Genomic DNA, 21,269 nt, shown 5'->3' on the forward strand with positions numbered 1-21,269 from the left:
CTCTAACATGTTAGCAAGGACAACCTGCTCTACTTCATAGCCAACACACTCTCACTCCCTAAGCGTCCAGGAGCGACGCTTGGTCAGGGTCCCGTGGCGTCCAGTTGTGACGCGCCGAGGCTCCTTCAGCTTCATAAACGGACGCAAAGAGCTTTCAACTGATTGCAATGTATTCCCATCGGCGTCGGTATTTGACGCTTAGGGAAGCACGGCATTCGTTTGTGTCGGAGGCTGTTAAAGGCAATGTGAGCGTCCATTCCCATTGGATAACGGAGAATTGTACACCCGGAAGTAAGTATTCCCCTTACTGTCGATTGATTTGACAGTGATATCTCCACTACTCATCAGCTCAAAAACACCAGATTATCCTTGTTAATTCAACGACATTGATAGGTTTAGTGTGTGTTCAATGCTTTTGTCACGTTTTCCCCTTCAATTCTGAGAAACAAGTAGTTTTCTATGAGTTTTGGATGGCCGAAGACATGACATTACCCACAATCCTCTGTAGCAACCATAGACTGTATACAACAATTAAATAATACATTATTCCGAGTGTGCTTGCTTTTCTCTTTGAAAGTCATCACATAACGGCATTGTAATACACGTTTCGGCTGCATTAAATATGACATATCTGCCGTAGTTAACTCTATTTATAGAGCTCTGATGACAAGACTTCTAGACAAACAGGAACTGCCGCCAAAACTGAAAACTTGACGTGGATCTTAAATATATAAGCAATTAAACAATATCTTACATTTCTTTTCACACAATACATCTCCTTGCAGTATCAACACTAATTCGGCTGACTTTTGTATTTGATCCAATTGGTAGATAGGCTGTATTTACACCATAACGGTGCACAGCTGATAGAAAGGGACACCTACTGGTTAAAGCACGTTATTGCATTTTATAATTGTATTATTAGATATTAATAGGATCCCTATAAAGTATATTCTTTACTCGTCGTTATTCTCTACTAATAGTTAATTAAAGACTGTATATAATGACTATTTTGCACATCCATTCAATATTTCAAGATTTTCTAAGGTTTATTGACATTAAAGACTGTATATAATGACTATTTTGCACATCCCTTTCAAGATTTCAAGATTTTCTAAGGTTTATTGACATATCATATTATACACAACTACGGTGTAGTTATGCAATGAATGAAAAACTTGGGTCGCAGGTTCCTCAACAGTGCATTACAAGACATCTATCAATATGTGTGTACCTCCACCATTACATTGTCATATTCTGCACATTTCTTATTCTATCTACATACATCTTATAAGAGTATAATACATATGTATAATTTCAGTTAAAATAAGTGCTTAAACATAGTTAACATGTCAGGAAAGCAATATATTAGACCAGTGACGTGCGGTGAGGTTCATGGCTGGTGAGGCACTGACTCACTGAGTCAGATTTACAAATATTATATTTTGACCTTAATCGAAATATTCGGTTATTTTCAAAAGCTTTTTTAGTCTGATGCTTCGATTCATTTTAAACAGACCGTTCAACAAAAGGATACCCAAAATCTAAATATTGGATTGTTCTTTCTTAGTAAGATCCCATTTTCATTACAAATGTGGTCTTACCTTGACTTGAAGATGAAGTCCATGCTATCCTTCTGGACAACAATCTCTATTACTTTTTTGTAAAAGTCCTCCTTATCTTCCTGTAGTTTCAAAAGTCTAGTTTGTTGTTTACGTCTACCGTCTCTGCGTAGAATTACAGTAGCAACAAGAACTTGTGGGCACACGTGCGCCCCCTTCAGTGCGGCAGAGGTTATGGCTGCCTCCCCTGGTGCTTTTTTCATTGCCATTGTATGATGAGACCAGCGAGCCTAAATATCATATATACCTGAAATAAGTTATTTAGAGACTATGGATGGCGAGGATAAATGTAATAAAGGGATCTACAAACATTACATGTGTGACCTATAGTGAGATGGTAACAGGCATGCGCTTAGGGCCCGCTTTCCAGCCAGTTTCTGTGGGGTGACGCATTCTGAGGTGAGGCAGAGCTCATCTGTGCCTCACCTCACCCCACAGTAACTGGCTTGAACGCACTCACAAAATAAGTGCCCGCGCTAAATTAGTGCCCGTGCTCCCAGCAAGTTACTGTGGGCTTACGAGAGGCAGCGCTCGTCCCTCCCTGCCTCACTTCTCATTGCTCCCGTAGCGGAGCTCTGCAAATTTGCTGATTTTTACTATAAAAAGCGATTGGAATCATACATAAATCACACTTACAACACAGATCAGTGGAGACATTTTATTATTATTACTATTTAGTTTTTCTTTATAATTAGTTGTTTTTCCGTTACATTGGAGTATGACAGGTGAGGCTCTGACTCCCCTGCCTCCCCTGACTGCACGTCGCTGTATTAGACGTTAAGTACTTCGTCAGGCTTAATATTTATCTGTAGATACAAATTTCACTCTGTGTGCTGTGTGCTCTGCATGTGACCATCAAAGAGGGTTTCATCCCTCCATATTCATCTTCTATACCCCCAAAGCTTTTTTCTTATTCAAAAGAAGACCTTAACCTAAAGTATTCTTTAATGTTTAAATAAAGCCTTATTAGTTTGTCTGTTTTGCACATCCTCCTATTAATATCTAATAATACAATTATTTTCTATCAGCTGTGCACCGTTATGGCGTAAATACAGCCTATCTACCAATTGGATCAAATATAAAAGTCAGCCGAATTAGTGTTGATACTGCAAGGAGACGTATTGTGTGAAAAGAAATGTAAGATGTTGTTTAATTGCTTATATATTTAAGATCCACGTCAAGTTTTCAGTTTTGGCGGCAGTTCCTGTTTGTCTAGAAGTCTTGTCATCAGGGCAGAGTTAACTACGGCAGATATGTCATATTTAATGCAGCCGAAACGTGTATTACAATGCCGTTATGTGATGACTTTCAAAGAGAAAAGCAAGCACACTCGTAATAATGTATTATTTAATTGTTTTATACAGTCTATGGTTGCTACAGAGGATTGTGGGTAATGTCATGTCTTCGGCCATCCAAAACACATAGAAAACGACTTGTTTCTCAGAATTGTTGTGGTTGGGCGGTGGTGGCGAAGTCCATAGGGACTTGGCTTGGCAACTTGAAGGTCACCAGTTCGAGTCCCGGCAAGACCAAGTGCTACCGAGGTGTCCCTGAGCAAGGCACCGTTCCCTACACTGCTCCCCGGGCGTTGGACACAATGGCAGCCCACTGCTCCTAACACTAGGATGGGTCAAATGCAGAGGAACAATTTCGTTACATAGTACCTGTACTGTGAAATGACAAAAATAGCAATTTATTATTTTATTTATTTATTTGAAGGGGAAAACGTGACAAAAGCATTGTACACACACTAAAACCTATCAATGTCGTTTAATTAACAAGGATAATCTGGTGTTTTTGAAGAGAAAAGCAAGCACACTCGGAATAATGTATTATTTAATTTTTGTATACAGTCTATGGTTGCTCCAGAGGATTGTGGGTAATGTAATGTCTTCGGCCATCCAAAACTCATAGAAAACGACTTGTTTCTCAGAATTGAAGGGGAAAACGTGACAAAAGCATTGTACACACACTAAAACCTATCAATGTCGTTTAATTAACAAGGATAATCTGGTGTTTTTGAGTTGATGAGTAGTGGAGATATGTCAAATCAATCGACAGTAAGGGGAATACTTACTTCCGGGTGTACAATTCTCCGTTATCCAATGGGAATGGATGCTCAGATTGCCTTTAACAGCCTCCGACACAAACGAATGCCGTGCTTCCCTAAGCGTCAAATACCGACGCCGATGGGAATACATTGCAATCAGTTGAAAGCTCTTTGCGTCCGTTTATGAAGTTGAAGGAGCCTCGGCGCGTCACAACTGGACGCCACGGGACCCTGACCAAGCGTCGTGTGTTGATCGGCGGCGGTATTTGACGCTCAGGGAAGCACCGCATCGGTCCATGTCGGCTGCAGTTAAAGGCAATGTGAGCGTCCAATCCCATTGGATAACGGAGGATTTTACACCCGGAAGTAAGTATTCTCCTTACTGTCGATTGATTTTACAGTGATATCTGCACTACTCATTAACTCAAAAACACCAGATTATCCTTGTTAATTACACAACATTGATTGGTTTAAATTGTGTACAATGCTTTTGTATTTTTCCCCTTCGATTCGGAGAAACAAATATTTTTTCGGAGTTTAGGATGGCAGAAGACACTACACTACCCAGAATCCTCAGCTATAATTTGGGACTACACCATGTGCTTTGCTTGACAAACCCCGTGATTAGTCCTCAAGCTCTGTGATTGGATGTTGGAGTGGCAGTGCGCGAAGTTTACGCAGAGCGTCAAAAAGCACTTTGAAATGGAATGAAACCCATCGACGGCACACTATCCAAAAGAGGACTCGAACGTGTCCCCCCCCCTTTGGGTCACAGGCTCCTCCAACAGTGCAACACAATAAAACAGATACACAGAAAAAATTGTGCAAGTAAATACAAAAAGTAAAATAGTAAATAGTGCAATAGTGCAATAAGAGTCTATATACAAGTGATTGGAATATGATATATTAGATAAATAATTTCTAAGTAGCAGCCAGATGAATGTTATGGATGTTGTTTCAAAGTTCAGGTGTTTAATAGTCTTATGGCCTGTGGGATGAAGCTGTCCCTGAGTCTGGTGGTTTTAGTCCGGATGCTGCGGTACCGCCTGCCAGACGGCAGCAGACAGAACAGTTTGTGGCGGGGTGATGGGGGTCTTTTATAATCAGGGCTTTCTTTAAGGTTAACCTGGTATTTTTACTCCACTACATTTATTTTAGTTACTTTACAGATTCTGATTAATGATGTGAAATATAAACAACCCTTAAATCAGACTTTAGTTACACCCGAGTAAAATTCAGTGAAGGTGATTGTCAAGTGCCAACAATCAGTTCATTAAAGACTGTATATAATGGCTATTTTGCACATCCCTTTCAAGATTTCAAGATTTTCTAAGGGTTATTGACATATCATATACACAACTACGGTGTAGTTATGCAATGAATGAAAAACTTGGGTCGCAGGTTCCTCAACAGTGCATTACAAGACATCTATCAATATGTGTGTACCTCCACCATTAAACTGTAATATTCTGCACATTTCTTATACTATCTACATACATCTTATAAGAGTATAATTAATATGTATAATATCAGTTAAAATAAGTGCTTCAACATAGTTAACATTGCAGGAAAGTTGATTGTCAAGTCCCAAAACAAACCATGCAATATATTAGACTTTAAGTACTTTGTCAGACTTAATATTTATCTGTAGATACCCCCAAAGCTTTATGCTTACATGCATTTAAAAGAAGACCTTAACCTAAAGTATTATTTAATGTTTTAATAAAGCCTAATTAGTTTGTCTGTTTTGCACATCCTCCTATTAATATCTTTGGACGTCCTGCACTAAATTGTTTTATTGTAGAGATCACTACAGTATCTTCTTGATATTTTCTATTCTATATTTCTATCATTGACCTTCTACTTTCCCCCTATAGAACAGACCTTAGGCAAGGCAAGGCAAGTTTATTTATACAGCACCTTTCAACACAAGGCAATTCAAAGTGCTTTACAAAAATGAAAGACATTAAGAAAAAAGCATTTTAAAACAGTCATTAAAAAGCAACACAATCTACCTGCATTGCAATTACTCTAAACGTGTAATAACGTGCTTTAACCAGTAGGTGGTTTGGGTTAAAATACTGTCAAGTTTACAGTGTTAACACAATAAAATATACTGCTGTTTCTGGTTTAGTTCAGGGGTTCCCAACCCCCGGTCCGCGGACCGGTACCGGGCCGCGGAGGTGTTACTGCCGGGCCGCGAAATAGCTGTGAGTTTATCGTAATATTTGCAGAATTATAAATATATAAAAATATTTTATCATAATATTTTTTTCAAAAAGTGTTTAATTTTCGCACCTATGCCACCAGTCATATTATTTAATCCAGTAGCTAGTTAATCTTTCACCAGAAAACCGTTGAAAATGGCTTTTATGATGTTCCGAGGGATTCGGCGGCTCAGTCTAAGGTCTCAGCCTCTTGTGCGCACGAGCATGTTACCGGTGCGCCAAGTCGGCCAGGGGTGTAGAGCTATTTGTTTAAGCACCGGATTGGCAAAACAGGAGAGTAAACCAGTCTGCCTTGATCTATGAATTAATGTCCGGGACTCTCACGATCTGCTGCCCGCAGCTGTTTTATAGAAGGAAACCCTCCTTCATGAAATGGCTGCAGCATCAGGAGGCAGCGGGACGTATACTCGGTAAAGAACTGTGCCTTTTTACGCACCGCCTTCGCTGTGTTTAATTTAATCAGAACAGTTTAAGAGTGACTGCAGGCTGCTACGTGTTAACCACACACACACACATCTACACACATCGAACTGCCCGATTACCCCCCCTTTTATTAGTTTTATGAAGGAGATGTCCAGTCAGTCACCAAGGCGCATGATGTGTGTGTGTATGTGCTCTGCTCAGCTCAGCTCTGTGTGTTCGGTGTGTTTGTGTCTGTCCGACACCAGCATATATGCGGCTGTTCCCAAAATAAATTAGTTTAATCTTAATCTCGATGTAGTGCTAAATGCTGTCGTGAGTGCACCGGAACGAACGACACTATCATAATATCTTCTGAAAACAAATGCCAGTGACACACACACACACACACACACACACACACACACACACACACACAACACACACACACACACCACACACACACACACACACACACACACACACACACACACACACACACACACACACACACACACACACACACACACACACACACACACACACACACACACACACACACACACACACACACACACACACACAGCTCCTTCATAATGTGCCTTCTCCTCGTTTTCCCAGCATTCACTGGATTATCCGTAAATCATACAAACAAAACCAAAACGTTGATTTATCTGTTTTCCCGTTTTGGTTTAAAAACTGAATAACGTCGGTTTTTTGGTTTTCCGAAAAACCAAAAAACAACACCGGTTCTTTTTTAAACTTTGTTAATATGTTTTGGATGCATATTGTTCTAGTATTTGTTCAGGCTGTTACATACAATTAGCCTCTGTTGCTACCTGCTGGTGGTGAATAAATATTAAAATCAGTTAAAATTGACAACCGGTCCGCGATTTTCTTTTAATGTATCTACCGGTCCTTGGCACAATAAAGGTTGGGAACCCCTGGTTTAGTTTACGACGGATATATTTTGTTATTGTTTTGATATTTGTAACACAAAAACTATGGAAAAAACCCACAGCAACACAGAAAAGATGGTCTTAACATGACCCAACGGTCTAGTAGTTAATAAAAAACAATAATATCAAAACAAAATATTACTACTAACTTTATTGTGAAATTAAAACAGAACGGTAAAAGAATAGTTTCCGGTCTATTCTGAGGCCCGATCTCTGTAGATAAATAAAGAACTACGACAGATGTGTAATATTTAATGCAGCCGAACCATTTATTATGCATTCATGTGATGACTTTTAAAGAGTAAAGCAAGCACTGCTGAATAAAGTATGATTTTATCTTTTACGAAAGATTTTTTTCATATGGAATGCAGTTGGAGGTCAACCAATCACAGAGCTTGAGGACTAATCACGGGGTTTGTCGAGCAAAGCGGAATGATAGCTGAGGATTCTGGGTAGTGTAGTGTCTTCGGCAATCTTAAACTCCGAAAAAATACTTGTTTCTCCGAATCGAAGGGGAAAAATACAAAAGCATTGTAAACAATTTAAACCAATCATTGTTGTGTAATTAACAAGGATAATCTGGTGTGTTTGAGTTGATGAGTAGTGCAGATATCACTGTAAAATCAATCGACAGTAAGGAGAATACTTACTTCCGGGTGTAAAATCCTCCGTTATCCAATGGGAATGGACGCTCACATTGCCTTTAACTGCCGCCGACATGGACCGATGCGGTGCTTCCCTGAGCGTCAAATACCGCCGCCGATGGGAATACATTGCAATCAGTTGAAAGCTCTTTGCGTCCGTTTATGAAGCTGAAGGAGACTCGGCGCGTCACAACTGCACGCCAAAGGACCCTGACCAAGCGTCGCTATTGGACGATCAGGGAGTGAGACTGTGTTGAGCATGGATGTATAATAAGAACTGGATACAGTGTGGGAGGCGGGGTCTCGTTCTTTCCTATGAGAGCTGCTCATTGGCGCAGGAAGTCAAAATGGCCCAAATTTTGAGAGTGCCTGGCTGTCAGAGCAGAAGAACCCGTATGTGTGCTCACACAGGGTGTCCGCGGGGTCTTAAAAAGTATTAAAAGTTGATAAATCAATTTAGCGAAAATTAAGGCTATTAAAAAGTATTAAACGGCATTTTCCAAGGTATTAAGAAGGTCAACAGCAACGACAACATGAAACACCCTTTAATTTACTGCAACGACATGTCGGGAAACCCCCTCAAGGCGGCCCCATGCATAGCGCGCCGTAAAATGCTGCTTCTTATTTTAAGTTTCGTTGCCTTGCTCCGCTCTGTGGGGGGGGGAAGAGTGTGTTGGGGCGCCACTGATGGTGATGAAAGCTAGTTCGAGGGGCCCCCACAGACTCTAAAATCGCCACCGTCGATGGGGATCAAAGCTGTCCGGTCCCACATGCTAAGTGCTAGCCAGAAAGCCGCGGCGTTTAAGTCCCGACTCTCCCGATGGCCAATCCGTGCCTCCCCTGACTGCACGTCACTGACACTCACCGCTGCAGTGCAGACTCTCTGCACGGAGGAGCCGCGGAGGAAGAGGAAGAGACACACGTTCACTAAGCCAAAAAAACGATATCCGGTCACAGAGATCTGCTATTTTAAAGTAAAGTCAACACATATCGACCCTAAATATAGTCTATATTAAGAACGAGAAAAGTCTTAACATATCGTTTTTTGTAAACATATGACAAATGTGCAAGGGTGATGACGTCAGAGCATCGTCCTATGTGCCGGGGCTTAGCCCCGGACAGCCCCGGCCCAATTTAACCACTGGGTATTTGTGAGGGAGCTCCTATATGGCTGAAGCTCACCAAAGTTTAATATATTTCATAGTTCAAAGTTTTGTCAATTGTTTTGTTTATTGGTCAAATACTGGTTTCTAATGGTTTCTGAGGAGTTTTACTGGAATGAAAGAGCACAAAGTTTGTCTACAGAAGCAACAAAGCAGCATACTGCATTACACCCAGTGGCGACTGGTCATTAGGGGCAGGTGGGGCACAGCCCCACCTAGTGTCAGCAGAAAGTATTGCAAATAATGATTACAAAAATGCAAAAAAATAAATAAAAAAATATATAAAATATATTTTAAGATCATGTTTAATCATCTGATTCGTCTGTACATTGCTGTTTTAGTCTGTGTTCTTCTAATTAGTGTGTCTACAGTCACAGTGTGTGCCTATTGAGCTGTTTAGAGCCATGTGGGACAAAACCTGATTATGCCCCTCCCTCTCGCTGTGAAGTCAACGGTGACTGTAAAAACTTCACTGCGCATGCTCAGAGTATTTTGTAATGTAATGTGTGTGGCAAAAAAATAATGACCAGAGGGGCATGGAGCTACCATCCCCACCATACGTCATCTCAAATCATTCAGAGCTGATTGGCTGTAAGTACGTGTGCCGCGAAAAGTGTGCTGTGTGAAGAGGAGACGAGAGAGCTGCAGTGGCGCGTCCTAAAACCAGGAAGTAAGCACAAAAAAGCAATGAGATTTCTCCAGAGGATTTTAGAAAATAGCTCGAAATAAGATCTGTGGGAAACGTACCTGTTAGATAAATGCACGTTTTGATTAGCCGGATAACATCCACATGTCTACCCTACTTATATAATTTTTTAATCATAAATCTATGGATTAGATTTATGATAGACTTTTGAAACTACAAGAACATAAGGAGGACTTTTACAAAAAAGTAATAGAAATGTTTGTCCAGAAGGATAGGCAAATGGACTTCATCTTCAAGTCAAGGTAAGACCGCCATTTTATTGAAAATGGGATTTTACTAAGAGAGAACAATTCAATATTTAAATGATAAAATGACATTTTTTGGGTATCCTTTTGTTGAACTGTCTGTTTAAAATTAATCGAAGCATCAGACAAAAAAAGCTTTTGAAAATAATATTATATTTTGGTTTGGGTCAAAATATAATATTTGTAAACCTGAAGAGTCAGTGCCAGTGCCTCACCAGCCATGAACCTCACTGCACGTCACTGCAGAAGCTTATATATAGACATCTAAGTTTTTTGTGCCCCACCACTTTTGTACATATAAAAACGCCACTGATTACACCTGACCTTGACAGAGAGGTTGAAGTTCATGTGGAGAGGAGGCTTCAGTAGTCTGTCTGTTTTATCTCTTGGGAACAATGCATTGGGTTAGTCACACAATTCATACTCTTGTGCTTTGTTCTATCTGAATTATGATAAGGAGTTATCACAAACTGTTTAGTTGTGCTATTTTACAATCAATACTGTATATAGTAAATGTGAGGTAAAGTGTGTTGCCAATGTAACCGGTTAGAACTCGAAGTTGCGATGAGGTCTTAAAATGTATGGAAAGGGTCTTAAAAAAGGTCTTAAAAGGTATTAAATTTGACTTCAGGATTCCTGTATATACCCTGTCACAGAGCATGTGCCCCTTAAGCCCCACCTCCTGTCATTAAGCCCCGCCCCCCGAGCTACCACTCTTGGCTCACTTGAATGAATGGAGAGAGAAAATAAATCTAGATTCGGCTTTTAGTGCATTTTACAACTTTAAGGACCGAATGATTCTATTTTTAGACGATATTTGATACTCTGATCTTTTCATTTATTTTCACTTTGCTTCAAGCAGTAGCTGTACGAGAAAGACGTGGAGGACCAAGAAATGCTGGCCAGATTGGCAAAGACCGGAAGATACATAACAGAGAAGATAATGGATATTAAGAAGAAAAATTTAAAAAATACTTTTTTAAATCAAATGCATCTGTTTTAGATTATATATTTATTTAGATAGGGGGTTTTTGTAATATTATTGTATTGTTAATGTATAATTTATTAAATAAAAATACTGTTATGAACCAGAGATGGAGTACTCGAGTCCTGGACTCGGACTCGAGTCCTGGACTCGGACTCGAGTCGGACTCCATTGTCAATTTTCGGGACTCGTGACTCGACTCGGACTCGCGCACTGATTGACGCGGACTTGGACTCCTGAATTCTCGTGCACGATGACTTGGACTCGGACTCAGACTCGTGAATTCTGGCGTATGATGACTTGGACTCGGACTCGTGAATTTTTCCCCCCATGATGACTCGGACTCGACTTGTACATTGACGCTCCGACTTGGACTCGGACTCGAGCAAGTTTTCTCTGGAGTCTGATGTCCTCTATCCTGGCGTGTGCACCTGCGAGGCGAGTTCACGTACTGGGCCCCGCTATTCCAGTCTAAAGATAGAGACACACCCCGCATCTTGCTGTATGCCTTCACACATTCTGCTTCCACATTGGAAAAGAGCAGCGCAAAATGCTCGTTATGTGAAAACAATATTGAAGAGAAGGCTCCGTAACACATTACTCACTATCATCAGAGTAACGTGATCTAATCAATAAATAAAGATTCAGCCGATAACACGAAAGCACATGGCTACTTAACATGCAGAATGACGTCATTTTGCATGCTAAGTAGCCATGTGCTTTCTGGGGCTTAATCTTCATCAGTAAACCGATTTAACCGGTAAAAGTTCCTTCAAAATAAGAGTCCCGATCTTATTACTATCAAAATAAAAGTGCAAAACGAAAACTTTACCATAGGAAAATATTGGCATACAAATATAATCACTTCTCTAAAAGGTAACTCATTTTAAATATAGTTAGACATATTATAGGTCATTTACAATAATAATAATAATAATAATAATAATATTAGTAATAAGCTTTATATTTGTATAGCACCTATTACAAGACTTGTAGCCAAACTGGCTTCACAGCAGTTCAATAGACAGATTAGTATAACATGACAGGATAAAAGCAATGTAGAGGAGCAGCTACATTTCAACACATATATCCACGAAGATTAATACATGAAGACTTGTGACTCGGACTTGACTTGGACTCTTCTTAGGTGACTCGGACTTGGACTCGGACTCGAAGAGTGGTGACTCGAGAGTGACTTGGACTCGTGAATTGGTGACTTGACTACAACACTGTTATGAACACTATACAATGTCTTTATTTTGATAGTTACCAGAATACATTGTATATTTAATACTAACATAAGCTGGTGATAGATACAAAGAGTTATCCAGTGTGTCCTGTGTTGTTGGCAGCTCTCGGGAAAACAGAAAAAGATATGGAAATGCTAGCTGTTTCAACTTCAAGTGTAGGCCTACAACAGATAACCAACGAACTATCATTGCTATCCCTAGAACCCCGCTGCTAGTAGATGTCCAGAATCCACAGATGTAGACATCAGTCAAGCATAACCCGAACATTAAACAGAAGGCGGTTTGGAAAATTGGCTGAAAACGGTTTTGCAGGGTATGTTTTTTTCCTGGTCTATTCTTTTCTAAATAGCAGTTTTGGACATCACAACATCCACATTTACACAAAGTGTGCTTGCTGCTTGATGCTTATGCTTCAAAAGTATTGCTCTGGTTGTCTTTTAAAAGACTCCCCCCATCTGCTTCACTAGAGAACCATCCTTTCTGCAGCTCCTTGTTGTAGTTTCAAGAACGCTTCCTGACTCACTGTAGTACTAGTATTCTCAGCTTTTGTTATGTTTCTCTTTCAACTTCTTCATCATATGCTTAAGCTTATAATTCTGTTTTTTTTTTTTTTTTAATGAAGCAAGTTTACTGAGTTGTCTGGAAATGACGCTAAGTAAAACCTTATATACAGTCTATGAGTAAAACCTGGAAGCTCTGAAGATCTAAATACAGGGGTAAGAAATTACATTGAAACAACTTTGGGTATATTCTCCCGGGAAAGCTTCACAAACTAGGAAAAGTTCTAAAAAAGTGTCTTAGTGTATTGTGGCACATACAGATTTCTGCAACAGTAGTCGCATGTGGCATTGCAAATGGATGGTTGTGATTTGTGTAAAATAACAAACTGGTAGGCAAAACTCTGATACAGGGGAACATATTGGATAGTGCTGGAAACGTATCATTACCTCCTTCAGCGACAGGCTGCTGCAACCCCCGCTGACTCACGGAGAGATACCGCAGGTCCTTCCTTCCTGTAGCGGTCAGACTATACAACCAGCACAGCCCCTGGTAGACCCCCCCCCCACACACAAAACAACACAGACTATAACACCCCTTGCTGTTAAATACCGACCAACTATGTGCAATATGTGCTATATGTGCAATATATATATATATATATATATATATATATATATATATATATGCCGTTAATAACTGTGCAATATATACCTGGCTGCTAAATCCTAAGAACTGTTACAGGATGTGTATTTTGTAAATTGTGTAACTTTTTATTTTTTTTATTATATTTTTTATTATATCATAACTTTTGTTTTACTAGTTAGTTAATGCATGTAACATATGTAACATTAAGCTGTCTGTGGCTCTTTTTCTGCTGTAACAACGTACATTTCTCCTCTGTGGGACTAATAAAGGTATTCTGATTCTGATAACTGTTATGGTGTGAATGGCAGAGCTTTGCTCCTACAATTATTTGGACTTTGAGGAGCCAACACGTTATAAATACAGTTTAAAATGAAGCTACCCATGCTTGTTCTTACAGATGAGGTTGCTTTACACAAGAGGGGGGGGGGGGGAAGGAACTAAAAGCAGAAGCAAATTGGACCAACCCATAAGAGGTGTGTGTCTGTTGTTGTCCACCAGGGGGCAGAGTTTAGCCGCACTTGGAGACTGCTGTTTAGCTTTAGAAGAAGAAGAAGATGGACCCTTATTAATCCCCCGAGGGGGAAATTCAGTTTCCACTCTGTCGTACACACACATGCGTTTTTATACAGGTACTTTAGTAGTCTAAACTGTAGTAAAGCTTGTTTTTAATTACATATAAAATACATGAATTGAAGTTTGATTAAAGGTAGGGTAGGTAAGTTTGAGAAACCGGCTCGAGATACACTTTTTGTTATATTCCATGGAATGCTCTTAACATCCCGATAGCAATGAATATCTTAAGTGCTTTGACAAAAAATCCATAACAAAATGTCATCTGTGGAAGTCGTAATACTGTAAAAAGTACGACCAATCATTTTAGCCGGCCTGGCTAAAATAACTGGATGGCCTACCTGCCTGTCAGCCTTCCATCTGTGCACAAATTTATCTCGTGCCCTCATTGGTCATGTGCGCGTTCGTGTGTGTTGGAGGAGGGGATATATAAGGAAGTGGCAGATTTTCTCCGGTTGTGTATTTTCAAATTCTAGCGATCTCGAGCCGGTTTCTCAAACTTACCTTTAAGGTTACAGACTGACAAAACTGAAATCTGCACAATTAAATATTTTCTTACCAAGTGGGATTGCTTTAGCATTTTAAAAGCACATCAAGGACAGGATTTTTTGAATAGTTTTAATGATGAATCTTCTTTTTCTCTGAATCTTTCTCAACTCTTTTCAAAATGGATTATGTAAAAACTTGATTTACATGTTAAACAATCCCGCGAGACTTTCTGCCACGAATGTTTAAGACTCTTTTTCATAGTTGTGTGCCTATTTTATAGCCAGTACTTACATTTCCAGCAAAACACATACTGTAAATAATTAAAGGGTACAATGATTGAAAGGGCACTTAATCCAATCATAGAATTCAGGATTTTGGTCAGTCACTGCAAAAACAAATATGGTCTAAAGGACATGGACATTTTTTCAGGCAGTTTTTTTGACATAGACTGAGACAAACAGATCTAAATATTTGCTCATCTTGATTTCATTTGAAATAGCGTGCAAATACAGACGGATTAGACTGTTTGTGTGTTACCACGTGAGGAAATGATGCCACTCATCAGGGCTGCTAAATCAGAAACAGCTCAATCTCAAGGAAAGGGTTTTCTTCAGTGTTTTCCCAAGTCAAGTTTCGGGGTAAAAAGGGGAACAATCTGCCACACTGAGGCGCTTTGTGGCCTTGAGAACAGCTTCACCCTCTCCAAACCAGTCACAGCCGGAGCCCCAAACACAAGATTAATGTTTTGCACATGGATGATTGGCAGCTATTTATTTGAGAACCAATTCCAATGTGCTCTTTCAGTGCAGGACTTTGAGGTCCTGGGATATTTTGGAAATCTGTCTGTGTTTAATTAGGCTCTTAATATAAACACTGTCCACGACACACTGAAGGGCCCGCAAAACAATTGCATACCCGATCCCTCAGGAGAGAAACTTCATAAGTAGAGACCACAAACTGATGTGAGGTCACCAGTAAAAATATAGAGGTAAAATACTCTGCGTCCTTTTTTTGTTATGGATACCGTATATGTAATTGTGGACTTTAATTAGCTTTAATTAGCTCATTAATCAAAGTTTCCTCCTCTCTTCCCTGTTATTGCTGCTGTAAGTGCATGTGCTGCAATGTGGCAGCAGAGGGCGCTGTGGTACTGTTTAAAGGCAGTTAGTGTGATAAAATGACTTACAAGCTCGTGACACTCATGGATGATGACGACGATAATGATGATGTTGATGATAATGATGATGCCTATAAAAATAAATAAAACAATGTTAAATAGTTTTACAGTAATATTGTATAACTGCTACATGGAGTGCTAGATTTCATGTCCAAGAAATTCAACATTTAGACCTTTTTCTCAAGACATGTATACCTCACGCATTAACTTTAACACCTTGACATCCAAGTTGTTTCTTGGGACAACCTTTTGTGTTGTGTAAGGCTTCAATGCACAGATCCTGTATTTGCTCTCTTTGTCTCACCAAATGTAAAACTAGTATAATTGTCAGTCTTCAGTGTGTGAAAAGCATCTAAAAAAAGTGATGTGTTTCAAATGCTCTGTCAGATCATCACTAAAGTCTCAAAATCTATTTTCATGATATCAAATTCCATCGTTTTTTTGTTTGAATTTTAGAATAAACCATTTATAAATTGAAAACTTTACCTGTAGAGATATATTACATATTTAACACCCAGATGTCCTGTAGATAAGGCTTCACAATACAAAGCATAGAAAAAAGTGTTTATGCTTTTGTGAGTATAGTGAGTAAGATAAATCAGCCTAAGATAAGATCAGAATGCAAGTATTTTAGTGTACTTGTTATTTCTACCTTTGGTTTAATTTCATGCTCATTTTTTTCAAATTTTTCTTCCAACACTGGTCAATACAGTCGATAGTAAACAATAAATTAAAAGAGCCAATCTGTGATGACGAGGTGCATCCATCATGCACTTCCATTGCCTGCCCACTGGGTGGCAGGAGTGTGTCGTACATTAAGAGAGGGACTACTACAAAAACCTTCAGCTTTCTCTCAAGCAGGAACTTCTGTCCAATACAATAATGATTACATTCTCCTAACCATTAATTCTTAGGAAACTCACATGACTGTTACATTATCAAAAATATTCACACGTTGGATTCGGTGTGTTTTTTGTATTTAATCCAAGATTTTATCTCAGGAAGTGGTTGGTTTTCATTGGAATCTCTTCAATGACAGTTGGATGGATGAGTGCTTCAGATATTAACGGGTTTGTAGGCTACTCTAACAAATGCCAGGATTCATTAATAATAAAATAAATGTATCGTTTTACAAATATGTTATCACACACGAGTTCAACGCCGAATGAGCCCACCTGGGGTCCAGTTCCCTGCAGGTTCCCCCCCATCCATACACCCCGATGGTGCTGAGGAGCGGGCGACCCTCCGCGGGTCAGCAGGGGTCACTGGTGGTCCGTGTGGCCGGGACTGAGGGCTCACCTCCCGGACTTATAGGTGACAGGCCGCTCTGCATTTGCTTCCTCGTGAGATCCTGATAACACATGCTAATCACAGAACAAAGAGCGGAATGAAAACACAAAAGTGACACAAACGTGAGAAATGAACTCTTCACACAGATTATCACTGTTTGTTCGGGGTTGATGGTTCTTTTCTCTTGTCATTTAAATTACATTTCTGCAAATCAATCAGGATAAAGAAAATATAAAGAAACTGATTTAGCTAAACTTGTTGCATTAGGCCTGAACTCTTGATAAATATTTCCATGGGCTCTCAGATTATTTGAATACCATTTAACTGCATGTTTCTTCCCAAATCAATCAAAAAGCAGAACTAAAACAGTATCCTCAAAATGACCAGACAGGTCTATGCTGTTCTTTTCTACGCCACAGCTGTACCTTAAGTAGTCAAGTCAATAAAGACATGTAGGAATTATTTTCATTTTTAATATATTCTGGAATTTAAAAAATACTTAGTTGGATTTCTTAAACTTGAATGCATGAACCTTAAATAAAAGATTTCATTTTTAGGTTTCATAAAACCTATTAAAAACATTGTGGGCTATTGGATTTGTAACGAAATGATACATTTAGCAATATGCTACTTTTTATAACTATATGTGACACCAGATATAAAAACCACCATGCTAAAACAGAACCTTGGATTGAAAAATAAAAAAAATGTCAAATAAAGCCACATGCTGGGCTGCTTTAAACTTTAAAAAATGATACAAAAGTTTAAAAATGCGTTTTTCTTTTATGATACATTTTTCGACCCAATGTGAAACAAATACAAACCTTAGAAGCACTAAAAAGCAGCAAAAGTACTCTTTATTAAAAAAGCACATGGCACATTTAAAAAAGAAAAGAAAAAGAACAAAATATATTTTAGGATGGATATAAAATAATGGTTGTTTTTTTAATGCATTTTAAACGCATATTTACGCGAGTTTTCTCAGTTTGATAATACAAATACAGAAGAATATCGATGTTTATTCCCTGTCAGTCTCCCTTAATCGCCACCATCGTTGAAATGTTTTTAAACGATTATTTCCATCATGCTGCTGTTGTTTTTAGGCTTTGCAATCAACACACCGAAACACCACTTTAGTAGCCAGAAGGCTGTGTTAACACCATTCCAGTGTGAATGACATTTGGAGGTCTTCATCTTAAAAAAAATCCCACCTCGGTCTCAGCAGCCGCTCGCACCCAGAGGACCTTTTTCTCACCCAACTCGACCAAATGATCTTCATTTAACCTTTAATTAGTTTCCACACACCGCCCACCGGCGCGTCGGGGTGCAGGAGGGAGCTCACACATGTCCGTCTGTTTATTCAGAGGCTCAACCGCAGGCAGCTGAGGAAAGATTCTCACAGACAGCAGCCTCATTAGTATCAACTCGTTTTGCATTCCTAATCGCTAATACCTTTGGTCTAATTAGAGATTTACGCATCAGAAAATACGTTAATAAGATACAGCTGAAGGGGAGATTTTGGAAAGGGCCTTTCATTTCCGGGCCTGGGGCTGAAATGATCCTGATAAAACCAAATATCAGCCGTTTTGGATCAATTCCACTTTTACGCGGATTTTGGATAATTCTGAGATATAGAGCAGGATAAACCGATTTGGCCGACAATAAACTTAAATAATCGTTTCGAAAATAGAGAAAAAAGTATTTTTATACCTCGCAATATATTGTATTAATAGAAAATAATAAATGTCGAGCATTTTGCGTCATTAAGGGAATTTCTTACCATTTTAGGTGCACCCTTAACATAATTTCAATAACTCCTGAGGAGAGAAGGGTGGCGGAGGAGGAGGGGGAGGAGGAGGAGGAGGGGTGTAGTAACTTTTGTCGCCATGCAGCTTTTCCACAGGTTCATTTCGTCCTCCAATTGGATGATGGAGCAAACATTCGGGGAGGAGCAGCCGTAGAATGTGAAGGGTGAAAAAAACGTCCTTGCTTTGTAGACTCACGCTCCTCCAGCCTCACTTTAGCCTCCTCACTCTCCCCAATGTTCACTGCGGCAGTGTGCGCTCTCTCCGATTCATCGTGGTGAGTTGTGGCTTAACAGAGGACTAGACGACTCGGAAAGAAGATAAAACAGAATCGGAGCATACGCAGAAGTTGTGAGAGTTTTTGCAGGGACACAGTTTGGGGAGCTTTTACGCATTGCGCAGGATGCAGGCGCGCTACTCCGTCTCCAGCCCCAACTCTTTGGGAGTTGTGCCCTACATCAGCAGCGACCAGAACTACTACCGGACCGGCGGTGGTTACACCGGGATGCCGGCACCCATGAGCATGTACTCCCATGCGGCACACGACCAGTACCCGGCCAGCATGGCCCGGGCGTACGGGCCGTACACCCCCCAGCACCAGCCGAAGGACATGGTCAAACCTCCCTACAGCTACATCGCTCTCATCACCATGGCCATCCAGAACTCAGCAGAGAAAAAGATCACCCTGAACGGGATTTATCAGTTTATCATGGAGAGGTTCCCCTTCTACCGGGACAACAAGCAGGGCTGGCAGAACAGCATCAGGCACAATCTGTCTCTCAACGAGTGCTTTGTCAAAGTGCCCCGGGACGATAAGAAGCCCGGTAAGGGCAGCTACTGGACTCTTGACCCGGACTCATACAACATGTTTGAGAACGGCAGCTTCCTACGGCGCAGGAGGAGGTTCAAAAAGAAGGACGTGCAGAAGGACAAGGACGACAGGCAAGGCAAGGATCCCCACACCCCGGGCAATGAGCAGGATCCATCGGTGCCGGGCTCTCAGCCGGTGCGGATCCAGGACATAAAGACGGAGAACGGGACCTCCACGCCGCCGCAGGCCGCGTCCCCGGCCCTGAGCACTGTAGCGAAGATCGAGAGCCCCGACAGCAGCAGCAGCATGTCCTCGGGCAGCCCGCACAGCGTGCCCTCCACCCGGTCCCTCAGCATGGATGGACCCGAGCACCACCAACACCACGGCCAGGCCCCGGCGCAGGGCTTCAGCGTGGATAACATCATGACCACCCTGCGGGGGTCTCCGCAGGCCGAGCTCTCCCCGCCACTCATCGCCTCCTCTCGGACAGGTATCACCCCCTCACTGTCGCTCAACTATTCCCCCAACCAGACATCTGCGTACGGCTCGACGGCCTGCAACCAGAACAACATCTCCTCCAACGCTAACGCCACCTATCACTGCAACATGCAGGCCATGAGCCTGTACGCGGGGGACAGATCCTCCGGGGGACACCTGGCCCCGTCCTCCACGGTGGAGGAGGCTCTGCCCGACTATTGCATCACCACGACCAGCGCCACCCCGCTCGGACACGGAAACCTGAGCCAGGGCCAGGACGGCCACCACGCGCACCAGGGAAGGCTCCCGTCCTGGTACGGGGACCTGAGCCACCTGAGCCCGGGGTATCCGGCGCAGCAGCAGAACTTCCACTCTGTGCGGGAGATGTTCGAGTCCCAGCGGATCGGGCTGAACGGCTCCCCGGTGAACGGGAATAGTAGCTGTCAGATGGCGTTCCCGTCCGGACAGTCCATCTACCGCACCTCAGGAGCTTTTGTTTATGACTGCAGCAAGTTCTGAAAGCCAAAGTATGTCTTTTAAATTAATAACTCTAATATATGTTTTATATTTTTTTGTACTTTTGGTCTTTCACTCACACTCCGAATGGACATAAGAGATACAGAGACTTTTTCTCTCGAGGCGTGTGTAACACCGAAAACACGTAAGTGTCCTTCCCTCTCACTTTCAGAACTGTTTATAAAGATGGCTCGAGTACCAGCTTTTGTGACCATAGACTGTAAATTATAACCTAATATAGTAATTTATTTTTTAGAAAAAGGGAGTGGTTGGATATTGAGGACCAAACACTTTTACATTTTTCCAGTTTTCATATTGCTGCCTTTATTCGTCCCAGTTCTTGTATAGAAATAGAGACTTTGGGACTGTGTAGTCAATTCTGACTTCGCCTATTTTATTCATTTTGTCTTATTTGTTTAAAAAACTATTTTGAAGGCATTACATTTTGTTTGTTTAATAAAGTGCCATCGATTTGATCCTAATCTGAGTGATTTATTAGCAGTGGTAAGAGAGTGTTTATTTTAAATAACACATAAGGTCAAAATGCGTTTTGGGGTGTACAATATTTTTAATGGGCTGAATACTCTAAAAGGGTGGCCACTGAGATCAGTATTTATTTTATTATTGTTATTTTTTTTATTAGAACATATGAAAGGAGCGTGTAGTGAATCCACATTATTTAGATTTCCTTAAGAAAAAAACAACAATAATTAATGTTCATATGAACTGTTTGGTTC

General features: G+C 40.7%; 1 protein-coding gene across 1 annotated transcript; it reads left to right on the top strand.

Annotated features, from left to right (window-relative positions):
- The first annotated feature begins 18,863 nt into the window (after positions 1 to 18,863).
- LOC117495096 (forkhead box C1-A-like) lies at positions 18,864 to 21,014 on the top strand. The gene has a single exon (XM_034146164.1). The coding sequence runs from the start codon at positions 19,132 to 19,134 to the stop codon at positions 20,533 to 20,535; it is 1,404 nt and encodes a 467-aa protein (XP_034002055.1). The 5' UTR covers positions 18,864 to 19,131; the 3' UTR covers positions 20,536 to 21,014.
- Positions 21,015 to 21,269: the final 255 nt, after the last annotated feature.

The sequence above is a fragment of the Trematomus bernacchii genome, unplaced genomic scaffold (assembly GCF_902827165.1).
Source record: "Trematomus bernacchii unplaced genomic scaffold, fTreBer1.1, whole genome shotgun sequence".
Lineage (NCBI taxonomy): Eukaryota > Metazoa > Chordata > Actinopteri > Perciformes > Nototheniidae > Trematomus > Trematomus bernacchii.